We start from the raw sequence: 13,242 nt of genomic DNA, 5'->3' as shown, positions 1-13,242 counted from the left end.
GAGAAAGAGAACAAACACACAAACAAAACACAGTGCTTTTAAACTCTCCTTTGGTGCAGCAACGGGGAGGGCACGTAAGGGGTGGGAATACACAGTGCTTGCATGGGGGAGCTGTCAAGTTCCTGGTCAAGCCTGGGATGCTGAACTCACCTGGAAAGTAGAGGGCTCAAGGTAATACTTAATGTAAAAATGGGTGGAGAGAGGATGTTTGGGAGGCAGAGAGGAAAAGGAGCAGCAAAGGATGGGCAGAGGGAGCTGAGCAGGGATGGTCCCATCACCATCAGCTCCCAATGGGGCAGTGCTTTCCTGCCCCCCCTGCCTCTAGCACAAAGAAACGCTCTGAAATCAGATGAGACTTGAAAATCCTGATGGACACAACATGTAGTGAAAGACAAAGGGAACAAATGGGCACAGGAAGGGTTTACTTGGACAACTGAACTGCTTTGCAACAGGGATCTCCGAATTATGGAGCATCCCAGCACTGTCTGGGGCTCCAGCAGCACCAAGGAGGTTTCCCACCCTTACACGGAGCTGCTGGGCCTGGAAGGACAGTGTCCTTTGGGAAGGAACAGCTTAGCCACCAAAAGGATAAATTTCAGGACTGGACAAGAATGTTGAAGAGGAGAAAACCATGATAAGACAGGAGGTGACTCTGCACGTACACACAGTGAAGGTCTCTTCGTAGGGCACAGAAATGCGTTATTAATGGAATAAATTCCATGGAATAAATTCCATTAATAAGTGGAATTATTAAACTAGATCTTGATCAGTGAGGACAAAACAGGATGAGATGGGCTTGAAAGCAGCAGTAGCAGAGATGGAGGTTACGAGATTAGGAGAGGGGACAGAATGGCCGGGGCTGGCACAGGGTCACTGCAGATACCAAATGGATCTTTGGGGAGAGCCCATGGAGCAGGATCTGGGGTGCAGAATGAGCCCTTTTCTGCTTCCTCGATGAGCAGAAGGCAGCCAGGGGTGCCCAGCACCATGAGGCTTTTGGGAATGCCCACAGCTATGTGGGAAGCATCCCCATGCGCTCTGGTAGAGAAAAAGGGCTGGGAAGAGGGAGAAGAGGGAGGGCAGGGGCTGCTCATGGAGTTCCCATCAGCTGGCCCAAGGGAAAGGCTTGGACCAGGCTCACAGTGGGGATGAACCCAACCCCAGGAGTTGAACCGTGCCTTTGAGACGAGCCCGGAGCTGGAGCTCAGGCGCACACGCGCATCCCACCGCTCCACACCCCGATCCCACGCGTGCTCCTCGCTGGGTTAGTCAATTATTGGATTAATGGATTACCAGGAAGGCGAATCTTGCCCTTATCCTGCAGGGCCAGCTCCTGGGGCAGGCACCACCAGGCTGTTCGCTCGCCTGCTTCAGGGGAGGATCTCATCCTGGTTAACCCCAGCCAGCCCATGCTGGGGCTGCGCTGGGAAGGACAGAGCCAGCGCCTGGGCTTAGAGCTGGAGCTCATCATCAGCTCCCATCCCTCTGCAGCCTCGTGAGCTTCTCTCTGCTCACACCATTAGGAGAGTGGGATAAGGCTCTATAAGCCACTACTAGCCTTTCTTAGCCACCAGGCTGTGCGTTTCACCCCCACAATGAACCACTTGCTCCGGAGCCCGGGCCATAACTAGAAGAGATAAGCAGCAATGCAAGCCAGATTTTACAAGCCATATATTAATGATGACAATTAAAAATAAGGGAGATAAATTAGTGTCCTATCCACTTCCTAAGAAAGCCAACAGCAACGCTGCAGAGCTGATGAGCTTTTTGCCTTAGTACAGCATTCCTAACCCATATTTTGCTGTTTAGAGCGGGGAGCAGCCAGGAATTCTCTCAGGCAGAGGAACTGCTCCAGCTGGATGCTGTCACACAAACAGCAAGGTCTCACGCGTGTTTGGATGGAGCAGAACTGGAAAAATAAATCCTGTGGCTATTTATTCCTGCTTAAAAACAGGCTCTGCTTCCAACCTGTTGCTGCTGTGCCCCTGTCTCTGTGAAACGGGACCCGTTCAGCTGTGAACAAGGTATCCCAGGAATGGGCCCTTCTCACCTACCCCTCCCCACAGCCCTGACCCAAGGCATCTGAAGGTTGAACATCAACTCGTGTTGCTGCTGAAAGGCAATAACGGGAGCGAGCACATGGAGGCACATCCCATCTGTTCCCTCCTGCACACTGGAACCAGCTTTAAATCCTCCCGCGGGTTTGCCAAAGGAAAAAGAACAAACCAGCCGTTCATTTCCATTTATAGAGGAACGGGGTGAGAAGCTTCTGCTAATAAAGGATTCAATTAATCCTCTCAGATCCTCTCTTTCAGAACTGCAGACACTTTGCCCAGGCAATTAAGCTTTGCAGCAAGGAAACCACTGCGCCCATAATGAGACACAGGAGAGGGGCCTGGAGGAGTCTCCCGGATGCATCTCCCACATCTGGCCTGGCCCTTGTGCACTGCGAGTGTCCCACAAACTGCTCGTGCCCCACACCCACGCCAGCCGGTCCCACATCCCGAGATGAGCCCAGGCACATCCATCACAGCTCCCGCTGCAGCCCATCCCTGCACGCCCTGCAGAGCCCTGTGCCTGCTGGCTCTGGAGCTGAGCCCGTGCCACAGGGACCAGCACCCCAAAGCAGAGGGTCCAAGAGCCCCAGGTCTCCCAAAACCTAAAGCATGTGGGAGACAAGTCCCTATTCCCCGCCCCTAAGAACTTGCTTTGCTGCAGCTGGTTCCAGCAGCCAGGAGGGCTGGATAGGGCATTCTGGGGAGAAACACAGGCTTAGAAAAGGAAAAAGGGCTGAGGGTAAGAAGTTCATCACCAGATCATTAAGGAATGCTGCCTGGAGCTCAGATTTGCACAGGAGTGTGAGTGAGTGAGTGATCTGAGCCCACTGTTCCATAAAGCATTCCAGGGCATGTTAAGTGCACATAGCCCGTACCATGCAAATACCAGATAGCTCTGCACCTGTGAACAGAGATCTATGAGGCTGTGCAGATAAGACCCCATTTTGCCTACCCAGGTGACTACTGAGCATCCTTTTTCCCTGCACAAAGATGTGGAGCAGGAGATCAAGAAGCCCACAACCACCTCGGTGACTCTCCCTCCCCAGCCCATAAGGCTGCAAGCACCAAAACAGTTCCCAGCCAGCACAAAGGTGTCCTCTTTGGAATGCAAACACCATTTGCACTGTGAGGTGCATGATACATTGAGAGGGATGCTCACCACTGGGTTTCTGTGGTTCCTGGCCCCATATGCCTGTAACAGAGGCATCACCCATGCTCAGCTGCATACTGAGCCATGATGCAGCTGCTGCAGTTCCCATGAAGCTGATTTTGCCAGCAATCCCTTTCCAGAGCCATTTGTACAAATATCTTCAGACTAGACCCAGCCCCTTTTCTGCCACCAGCACGTGCCCAAGGCTGGTTCCTCTGCTGAGCTCCTCAGCATCCTCAGGAGCCTCCCAGTCCAGTGAGATGCTGCATCCCGGTTCCCTCGACGTTCATGGGGACACTGCCCCCAGTGCTCTCACCTGGCACATCCTCCTCTCCTCACACTCCAACTCTCTCTGCTCTAAGCTGGCAAAAGCACTTCTTGTCCCCAAAAGTCCCCATGGAAGAAGGAAACACTGGGATCCGCAAGGCACAAAGTGAGCTGGGCCTGCGGGTGGGAAGCTGAGCAAGATTTCACTACAGGACGTGGCTGGGGACCAGTGTGGGGTCCCCATAAGCAGCAAGGGGGGCACAAAGCAACCCCTTGCCCACACCAGTACTGGCCTGGGGCAGTCAGGCTCTGTGGTGGTCTCTGGTTCACACCCCTGGTAGTGCCTGTGCTCCCTGCAAACAGCCCCGTGTCCCCCCATGCAAACCCTAACCCTAACCCCACGTTATCCCACCCCATCCATGACACTGCCAGTCTGTTCTCAGCACCGGGGGCCACGTGCTTTGTGTCTGAAGCATAATTTATGAGTGTGGGATGGGCTCTCCCAGCAAACATCGGCTCCGGAGGTGATCTCCCTGCCCAGACAAAGGGGAAGAGCCTCAGACAGCATCCAGCGCATGTACAACCTCGCCGCAAAGAAACAAAGCACCCGGAACCAAACCCGGACTCCTTTTTGTCCCCTTTTCTCCCTGTGCTTAGCTGCGAACACAACAGATGCTCTTCTGAAGACAAGGAGAGGGATGCTGGGTCTCATCTTTACATTAGGAGCCTTGCTGAGGACACTTCAGCAAGGCAGCAGCAGCCTGGGCTTGCTCAGCCCTGCACTTGGGCCAGACCCCAGTAACCCCAACACCTCTCAAGCCTCTGTGCATCCGGTTAATTCACTGAACACTCAGCCCCTGGGACCAGTGAGAACGTCAGGGGGGTGTCACCCTTCGGCTCGTTTTGCCCCGCTTGTTTTGGCCAAGTTGAGGCCACGACGCACAAGGGGGCCCGGGGCACACACGTTGGGGTTAGCAGGAGTCAGTGGGGTTAGGCAGGAGGGGGTTAACCCGTGGAGCTCTCCAGAAGCCAGCGTTGACTCACCACTGTACATGGCAGTGTGATTTCCTAAGGACGTTTCGTTATGGGGTTTCTCTGCAATAAACAAAAGACCGTGAGCGTCCCGAGGGCCGCAGGGGGGCAGGGGCCAAAGCGCTTCCCAGGACACGAGAGCAAGGAGGACAGGGAGGAGCAGGGACACAGAGGCACTCTGAGCACAGCTGCCTGCCAGGACAGACACCACAGCAATAAAGGGGAGGCAAAGAGGACTCAGTCCCGCCTATGGGATGGGAAAACACATCAACGGGTGAAAACTGCATCATAAGCATTTCCTTAGGGTGTTCTGTTTGTTATACATTTATATCTTTGGGGAAGGGGGAATAGCTCTGTTCAGTTTGGAGAAGAAAATGGGGTTTCTCTTAGTTAACTGTGAGGGAAACACATTCCAGCCCCTCTTTCCCAGCATAAGGCATAGGCTGGACCCAGCCAAGCAGCAGCGTAACAGTGCAGAAGGGCATGGGGAAGATGAACAAATAATAACAATAATTAGGTCCTAAAAGCACAATCTGGTGGGAAATCCCTTTTAATTTGCAGATAATTAAAGTAGCTGTTGCCACGTGCAGAACACCAGCGTCTCAGTAACGCGCTGCTCTCATGTAGTGACAACCACCACCTCTGCTGGAAGAAACAAGCCCACAGCTGCTGAGGACCTGCCCTCCTCAGCTCACACCGTCACCTAAAGTACAGTTTTGGTGTCCAAGAACACCCTGGTTCCCCCTAGGATGTGGCACAGCCATGCTATGGAGTCATCTGCCCAACAAGAGATGCCACAGGCTGTGTTGGCTACCATATAACGGTCCCCCTGAGCCTTAAGTCATCAGCCACACACCATGCCTCTGTGCAAGGGTGTCAGGAGAGCCCCGCAGATGCCCAAGAGGTACCTGAACCTGGATACCAAGTGTTCAAGGCCAGGTTGGACAGGGTTTAGAGCAACCTGCCCTACTGGAAGGTGTCCCTGCCCATGGCAGGGGTTGGGACTGGAGGAGCTTTAAGGTCCCTTCCAACCCAAACCATTCCAGGAGTCTGTGATTCACCAGAGGAACTCTGTATCACTTCCCAAAAGCTCCCTATTTTCCTCCTCTGGCAGCCCAGGGCATGGCAACCCCATGTAATGATTTCTCAGCAGCTGATGAACTTCCTTTAATGCTCCTGGCTTAAGGCTAAGATGATGGAACAGCTTGAGACAAACACCAGCTCATCTCCTTTGAACATCATAAAGAACTTTATCTACCCAAGCTGATGAGGAATTAGACCCTCAGTTCTTTACATTAGAAGGGCCTCTGTGCAGCTCTTGGGATGGGGTTTGCATCTGATGGTAACAGAGCAGAAAGGAAAGCTTAAAGAGAGGATCCAGGAGAACTGAAAGCCATTTCTACAGAGCTCGGGAGCAAAACGCTCTGGTGGCATCTGAGTGTGCAGGAGGGGAGCTCGTATCTGTTCACAGGAACCAGAACCTCTTCCATGTGTTCTCTAGAGCTGCACAAATCGGGATGGAGCCTTCGGTGCTCAAGTGACAGCAGGTCTCTGTTTGCCAGGATTTGCCCAGCTCACACCAGTGCAGGGCTCAGTCCTTCCCCAGCAGGTAACTTTCTGGCCAGCTCTGTGCACCCATGAGGAACACTCACAGTTAACTACCTACACACATCCCTCACCATCAGCAGAGCTGATACTCTGTCTTGCTGATTCTCCATTCATGCTTTGCACCAAGGAGAAGCTGTTATGGTAAAAGTGCAAAACCCTCCAGGCCCTGTCTGCTCTCACATCACTCCCAGCTCACTTTAACAGCCCTACTTCTCATTTAAGCTGCTGCAAGTCCCAGTTAAGCTCCTAACGCCAGGATTTGGGAGCACCTTGTGCCTGCTTCGCACAGGGGTCTGCTCCCCAAGCCTTGCATCTGCCAGCACACACTCACTGGGAACAGGAGATGGCTCCTGCCTGATGGCTGGGGCGCAGATGCTGTTCCTGTGCTGGTTGCTGCCCTGCAAAGGAGAGCCCAAGCTCTGCAGGACCTGCACCAACTCCAGAGCATCGTGTCCTGCAGGGCTCTGGCATCAGGAGCAAACCTGCCTTCAAGCATGCCTGGAGAGAGCCGTGCACGTGCTCCTCCTGCTCCCCAAGCCAATGCTCCTCGCCGTGGTGAAACGGAGATGGCTGCATCTCCTGCTCTCCTGAGTGCACGCTCAGAGCCCTCCTGTGATCACATTCCAGAGCAGAGCCCTCCTGTGATCACATTCCAGAGCAGAGCCCTCCTGTGATCACATTCCAGAGCAGAGCCCTCCTGTGATCACATTCCAGAGCAAAGCAACAGCTCCTGCCCCATAGGTAAACCCTGAGCTGTGTGAGGTTCACACACACTCAGTCCCCCAGTGCAGCACCTGCACATGAACCTGGAGCAAACCAAGGCTCTTCCCAGCTTTTCAAACTGGGGAAGCATCACTTGATATTACACATTTCCTTCAGGATGGGGACAGTGCCCCACCTGTGGTGAAATGCTTTCCAGTCTATACCAGACACACAGAGATACCCGCACCAAGCTGCCTCTGCAGCCCTCAACCCCTGAAGCTGTGATGCTGGAGGGAAAGCATCCCTCAGCCCTCATCCAGACTGGTTCTTGTCCCACCCTAAATGAAACGCAGGAAGCCACTCTTCTCCCTGGTAGCTCTCAGTGCTGTCAAGGGCAGAAATCAGGTGTGTGGAAGGAAAACCCTGCCTGAGAGGCCGGGAAGAGCCACCCCGAGCGGTCACCGTGACACTTACTGGTTTTCACCTTGAGGGTGTAGGGGTTTTTCTGCTGGATGGTGTGGGTGAAGTGGAAGCGCGCATTGCAGCTGTAGTCGGTCTGGGCATCCTGCAGCATCACGTTGGAGAAGTACAAGTCCCCGTTCTGGCCCTGGGAGACGCGCTTGTCCTGGTGGATTGGCTCCATGGCTGCAGGGCAGGAGAGGCATTGAGAGCAAGTCAGGTACCCCCACAGGTGGTAAAGGAGAAAAGCAAACCCAGGACCCAAGCTACACATCACAGAATGGGTTGGAAAGGACCTCAAAGCTCCTCCAGCTCCAACCCCTGCCACGGGCAGGGACCCCTTCCACTGGAGCAGCTTGCTCCAAGCCCCTGTGTCCAACCTGGCCTTGAGCACTGCCAGGGATGGGGCAGCCACAGCTTCTCTGGGCACCCTGTGCCAGCGCCTCAGCACCCTCACAGGGAAGAGCTCCTGCCTAAGAGCCCATCTGGGTCTCCCCTTGGCCAGGTTAAAGCTCTGTGTGCCACACAAGTGCCTCCAGCTCTGAACAAGCAGCAACAGCGCTCAACAGAGCTATTTGAAATGACCACCGCAGGGGATGGAGAGGCTGCCCATGGGGTCCATGGGGAAAGGGGTTTTCTCCCAACTCACAGCTGCTCATCCAGAAGATGACGGGAGAGGGCAGGCCTGGTGGCGGGTTGCACTGCAGGCTCAGCGGAGCACCTTCATCCACCTCTATCACATCCACCTTCTCCTTGGGCCACAGGGGAGACTCTGCCATTAGAAGCAAAGACACCACGTGAGGAAGGGAGGGTGGCAGCGCTGTCGTTCTCTTCCCTCTGGACCTGTCCTGGTTTCGGTGGAGTGGCCTCAATGCAAACTTCATTGCTATACACCCAAGATTCCAAGTGTACCCCTGCTAGCTACAGCCATCACCCCCGTGCCTTCATCTCAGCCCTGTTGCTGGATGCACCCCAACACAGGTAACGGGGGCAGGATGAGATATTTGAGCACTCCAAGCCTCTCCTACGAGCTCTCATGTGATGCTCCCGGCTTTCAGGCTGCTGGCTCTGCTGTTACTCACTGGAGACCTGGAGGTGGATCTTGCTGGAGAGGGCAGTGCCGTAGTCATTCCGGGCGAAGCACTGGTACTCGCCCTCATAGTCCTCGGGCCGGCCCCCGCTGTGGAAGTCAATGACCAGCGTCCCCGACCGCCGCCGCATCGACACCTTGGGGTCCTTCGCCACGTTGAAGAACTTCCCGTTCCGTGTCCAGGAAAAGCTGCAAGCACGGGGAAAAGGTTGGGTTTGTACCATGGACCGTGTGGACCCGGCCAGGTCCTTACCTGAGCTCTGATGAGCAGCAGAGCTGCGGCGCAAGGGCTGAGGATGCGCTTACGTGGGCACAGGGTTCCCTTTGGCTTCACATTCAATGAAGATGTTATCCCTTGGGTCGACAATGTAGTCCTTCACGGACTGCTTGGTGATTGTGGGGGGCTGAGGCACTGCAAAGCAAAGGAAAAGCCATGAGGAGGGGGGTGTGGAGAGGGTGAATCCCTTCTTTGCCATCCTGCAGCAGATCCCGATGGGGTTTCAGCTTCTTCCCCAGGCTGGATGGACAATTTGTGCTTTAAAGACCTCCAACACCTGAGGGATTTCCCATGGGGGTGCTGTTCATCACCTCTTGAACCCTCAGCACTCGGGGTACCAGAAAGCTCCTGTTTCTCACTTGGTATCTTGGTGCCATTAAGGAATTTCACAGTCACTGCAGACTGAATGGGACCGAAAGGCATCCTGGCTGCGCACCCCACAGAGAGGGGCTGCAGCTGGGACTGGGAGCCCGAGCCCCACAGCAGGACCCTTAGAGGTTCTCTCTGTGCAAACCCCCCTGGGTTACCCCAAGAGGCGCAGCACTGGGGCCTGGAAGTGCAGGGCGTGTGAGAGGCATTGCGCATGCAGGGCATGGCTCTGCTCCCCAACTGAAGAGCTCAGCCCTGGGGCTGACCTGGAAGGAAGCTGCTCAGGTCCAGGGCTGTTTGCTCTGCCCCTGAGAGCTACAGCGATGCCCGAACATGTGAGCCCATGGAGCCCATTGGGCACACGCACCCATGCAAGGCAGAGGAACCTGCTCTCCCCTGAGCATTAGCAGTACCAAGCCCCTGCAGAAACAACATTCGCCTTGCAAAGAGAGCCCAGCTCCTGCTCCAGGGACAGCAGCAGAGCCCAGGCACTGCTCCCAACCTCCTCCAGCACCTCCCTGTCTCTCCCAGCCATGCCTGAGGCTGGATTGTCTCAGTTCTGGCCACAGAAGTGGGCAATGCACCCAGTCACCATGTGCCAAGCCACAGCCACCGGAGCCCCTACGCAGCACGGACCCCTCGTGCCCTGGTTGGGCCATGCAGGACAGGCATGCACCCGGGGGCGAGGGGAACACTTACATTCACTCTGAATATTTGCTGTTATTCCCAAAGTGCAAGCATGATGGGGAAAAGAGACAAGGTTAATGGAGGAACAAACCCGCACACGTCCCTACACAAACCTGGGGTTACCGTAGGGCTCGCAAACACTACACACAAACCACGTCACGACCCGAGCGTGTTCTCATCTACTGCAGAGGAGTCCCATTGATGCTAACAAAGCCAGGGCTGAAGGAACCACCTCGTTGTGTGCATCCAGCAAAATACCCATTGCTGGGAACAAGAGGGGTGGCTCCAGGGTATTTTCAGCTGCAGGGACTCGAGCCTGGGACCCTGTGCCCTCATCTACCACAGGTCTTTATTCCCCCCCATAAATCAGAGCTCTCCCACCCTTTCTCTTGTCTTTTCCCAGTGTCAGCCAGAAGCCACCACCTCAGGTTCTTCCTCCCCATTTTGCTGCCCAGAGCCAGGGGTCAGCAAGAGCCCAGAGGGCAGAGATCCCTCCTGTCAGGACAGCTTTGTGGCTTGGGGCTGGATTCAGAGCCTGGCCCAGGGCTGCGCTTCCCTGCTGGCACTGTGCTCACTGGGGGGCTGTGCACGGTGGGCAGGAGGAAGAGGCTCCCGCAGCCTTGGGCTGATGGTTACAGCAGCAGCTACGGGAGGAGCTGGGCCCCAAGGGAATGGCACGAGTGGTTTCCCCACCTCAGGTGCATTCAGACAGCTCCTGAAGATGCCCGCTCAGCAGAAGCATCAGCCCGTGGCCCCCTTCCTCCTCGCTCCATATCCCCCAGCTCTTCCATAGAACATAATTCCCAGCTCACAATTAACCACAGAGTCCCGAAGGAGAGAGATAAACCACACTGCTCTGCAGGACCTGCCTGGGTCTGCACTATCCTCAAGGACATAGGTGCCAGATAAGACCAGCAACGTGCTCATATGTGGTTGTGAGCCCTCTGCTCAGCTTTTTGATAAATCACTGTTTGATTTAGACAACCTCAGTGGCTTTATAAAGTGGTTTATAACAAGAAAAATAGCCCCAGACAAGCACCAGTGAAGAAAAGCTGAGGCAGGAGCAGGACCTGGGCTGGCCACATCTCCACCTCCTCAGTGGGAGCTGTTAAAGCGGTAAACCACAACTTACAGTCCAGAGGGACTTCAATGGCGCTGACGAGGTGATGAAGGTAGAGGGCGAATGCTATTCCTGCGCAGGTGAGGTGGTGTCTTTGCATGACCATTTTGGATGCTGGGCAGCCTCAGGACCTCAGTCGTATCCCCCAGGGTGAGCAGAGCAGCAGCACACACGGAGGGATCCTCAGCTGCAAAGCAAACACAGAGCCAGCATTACCGACCCAGTCACAGCCCCACCTCTGCCTTCTTCCTATTGGGAACCCTGGAGCATTTCCAGTCCAAAGATATTGGTGTGAAGGGACGGGGGGGTGAAGAGTGCCAGGAAAAGGGTCTCCAGGCTCTGGTGACCCAGGTACAAGCCCATGGTTGCGGTCCTCCAAACCGCTGGCAGAAAATCAGCCTCTTGGGGTTGTTATGTCCTGACCTCATAGGTTTAGGCAGAAGCTCTTCCCTGTGAGGGTGCTGAGGCGCTGGCACAGGGTGCCCAGAGAAGCTGTGGCTGCCCCATCCCTGGCAGTGCTCAAGGCCAGGTTGGACACAGGGGCTTGGAGCAAGCTGCTCCAGTGGAAGGGGTCCCTGCCCGTTTCCAGCTGCTTCGCTCCCTGTGCCAGATGTGCAGCAGCACCATCCCCACCTCCCGGGGGCTGCCAGGTTATCACACGCATCCCCATACTTCTTATTTTGCTGTTAAACCCACAGGCTAAATGCAGATTAATAAAGAGTGAAAAGGAGGAGAAATCATCCCATTTGTACCATAAAAGCCCCTTAGAAACGCTGCTGTGGTGCATGGTGGCTGAGATACAGCCCTCTGTAATAGAGCTATAAAAAGGACATCAGCCGTGCAGAGAGCCCAGCTCAGAACAAGAATGGAGCTAGGACAGCGAGCAGTGGAAAATCCCAGCCTCGCTCCATGCTGCTCCTGTCCAAGGTGGGATGTGGCCAGGCAGGGAGCGGTGCTGAGGCCATTTGGCAAGCAAGGAGAGCCCGTCTCCATCACACATAAATCAGCTTTGGATGCTGCTGCTGCCCCTTCAGCTGTTCCCAAGCCCAGTGTGGAGCGGGAGGGAGGAGGCACTGGGAACAACGGAGAAACAGGGGGTGCTGGGGGGCTCCGGGTCCAGAAGGGGATGCTGCTGGGAGCCAGATGTCACAGAGAACAAACAGCCCTGACCCATGGCCCCGGGCAGGCTCAATCCCAGCACAAGGCAACTCTTAAGGACACTTTTCCCTGTTATTCTTATGGGGAACCAGATGTTCTTGATGGTTTCCCCATCCAGCCCTGCCGGGTGCGAGCAGGGTCTCCGGGGCCTGAAGGAGCTCTCTTGTCCCAGTTACACCCAGTGACAGACTGTGGGTTGGGAAGGGGCTTGGAGGGGAGGGAGCGCTGCTTTGATCTTTTCTGCTCATTCCAAGGATTTTCCAATCCAGCTGCTGCAATAGAAGAGTTAAGGGACAGAACGATGATAGGAGCGAGGCAGTGATTAAAGTCATGTCCCGGCCTCGTGCAGCCCTGTGAGCAGGTCACGCTGAACAAAGCCTTTCCAATGACTTCTTTAGCTTTCTGTCCAAGGGAAAATGGCATTTTGATCTGTAGCCTTCCTTTCTGAAGTGGTTCATTTCTGCAGTTACAGCTTAACGTGAGTAACGGGTCAGGGGGTTTTATGCCCTTCTGTTACGAGCCCAACTTTGGAACTGAATCAGCCTGAATACTGCAACCAGGGATTTTGTGAGGCTGGAGTTTCTGGGGTCCTTACTGTGCTCACACACTGATGCTCCCCATCACTGCCACAGAATGCTCTAAACCCCTCTTCATTCGCAGATGAAGTATGGGAGGAAAGGTGCAAGACAGCAGGCATTTAAATAGCACGCATTTAAATGCTGCTGCAGCCTGGAAAGCAAAGAATGTGCTGGTTCCTGTAAGCTGGGGACTAGTTCATGTGAAAGACATGGGAGTGACCTGGAAGAGCAGGCTCGGGGCACAGGTGCTTGGGAGATATTTGTCTACATGGGAATGCCCTGGATGGGCACCAGGCAGGGAGGACAGGGCTGCCCGTGCAGAGCTGCGCATCCACCGACCAAGAGCAAACAATGAACCCAACAGAGCAGGCACAAAACGGATCCCCACCTTCAGGAGAGCAAACACCAGGCTCCTCCAGGGCCCCTTTGTCCGGGGCAGATGTGGGTGCGCTGCGCCCCAGCAGCACGCTGCAGACGTGCCTGCGCGTGTAGGTGGGTGCTGGGGAACAGGCAGTGCCCAGAACACAGCCCCCATTGTCCGGGTGCTCCGAGCCCGGGGACGGGGACATCTCCCAGCACAGAGGCTGGAGCCGAAGGAGGGGCATGAACGTGCTCATGTGGGGATGCTCAGAGTCGTGAAGCTCACCCAGCGCTGAGCCTGCACCCGAGCACCAACAAAAGCCACATC

At 55.1% G+C, this 13,242-nt stretch overlaps 1 protein-coding gene across 21 annotated transcripts in view; it reads right to left on the bottom strand.

Annotated features, from left to right (window-relative positions):
• NFASC (neurofascin) overlaps positions 1-13,242 on the bottom strand; it is a 77,438-nt gene that overhangs the window by 36,305 nt on the left and 27,891 nt on the right. For 10 of the 21 annotated variants that reach the window (XR_009726867.1, XM_061362794.1, XM_061362802.1 and 7 more), the window contains exons 2-8: positions 10,831-11,005; positions 9,711-9,728; positions 8,672-8,777; positions 8,358-8,554; positions 7,925-8,047; positions 7,291-7,461; positions 4,519-4,569 (exon numbers count right to left, since the gene is read on the bottom strand). Coding sequence is in view for 20 of the 21 variants with exons in the window: in XM_061362794.1 (XP_061218778.1) it covers positions 4,519-4,569; positions 7,291-7,461; positions 7,925-8,047; positions 8,358-8,554; positions 8,672-8,777; positions 9,711-9,728; positions 10,831-10,924 (760 nt within the window). In the remaining variant the exon portion in view is untranslated. The remainder of the gene's footprint in view (positions 1-4,518; positions 4,570-7,290; positions 7,462-7,924; positions 8,048-8,357; positions 8,555-8,671; positions 8,778-9,710; positions 9,729-10,830; positions 11,006-13,242) is intronic. The other 11 variants (XM_061362800.1, XM_061362804.1, XM_061362810.1 and 8 more) reach the window with 3 other exon arrangements.

Source organism: Neopsephotus bourkii, unplaced genomic scaffold, assembly GCF_033783945.1.
Source record: "Neopsephotus bourkii isolate Nb327-2 ecotype Australia unplaced genomic scaffold, CSIRO-AGI_Nbou_v1 NB_1139, whole genome shotgun sequence".
Lineage (NCBI taxonomy): Eukaryota > Metazoa > Chordata > Aves > Psittaciformes > Psittacidae > Neopsephotus > Neopsephotus bourkii.
Note: the sequence above shows the minus strand (reverse complement) of the source record. Positions and strands in the feature narration are given on the sequence as shown.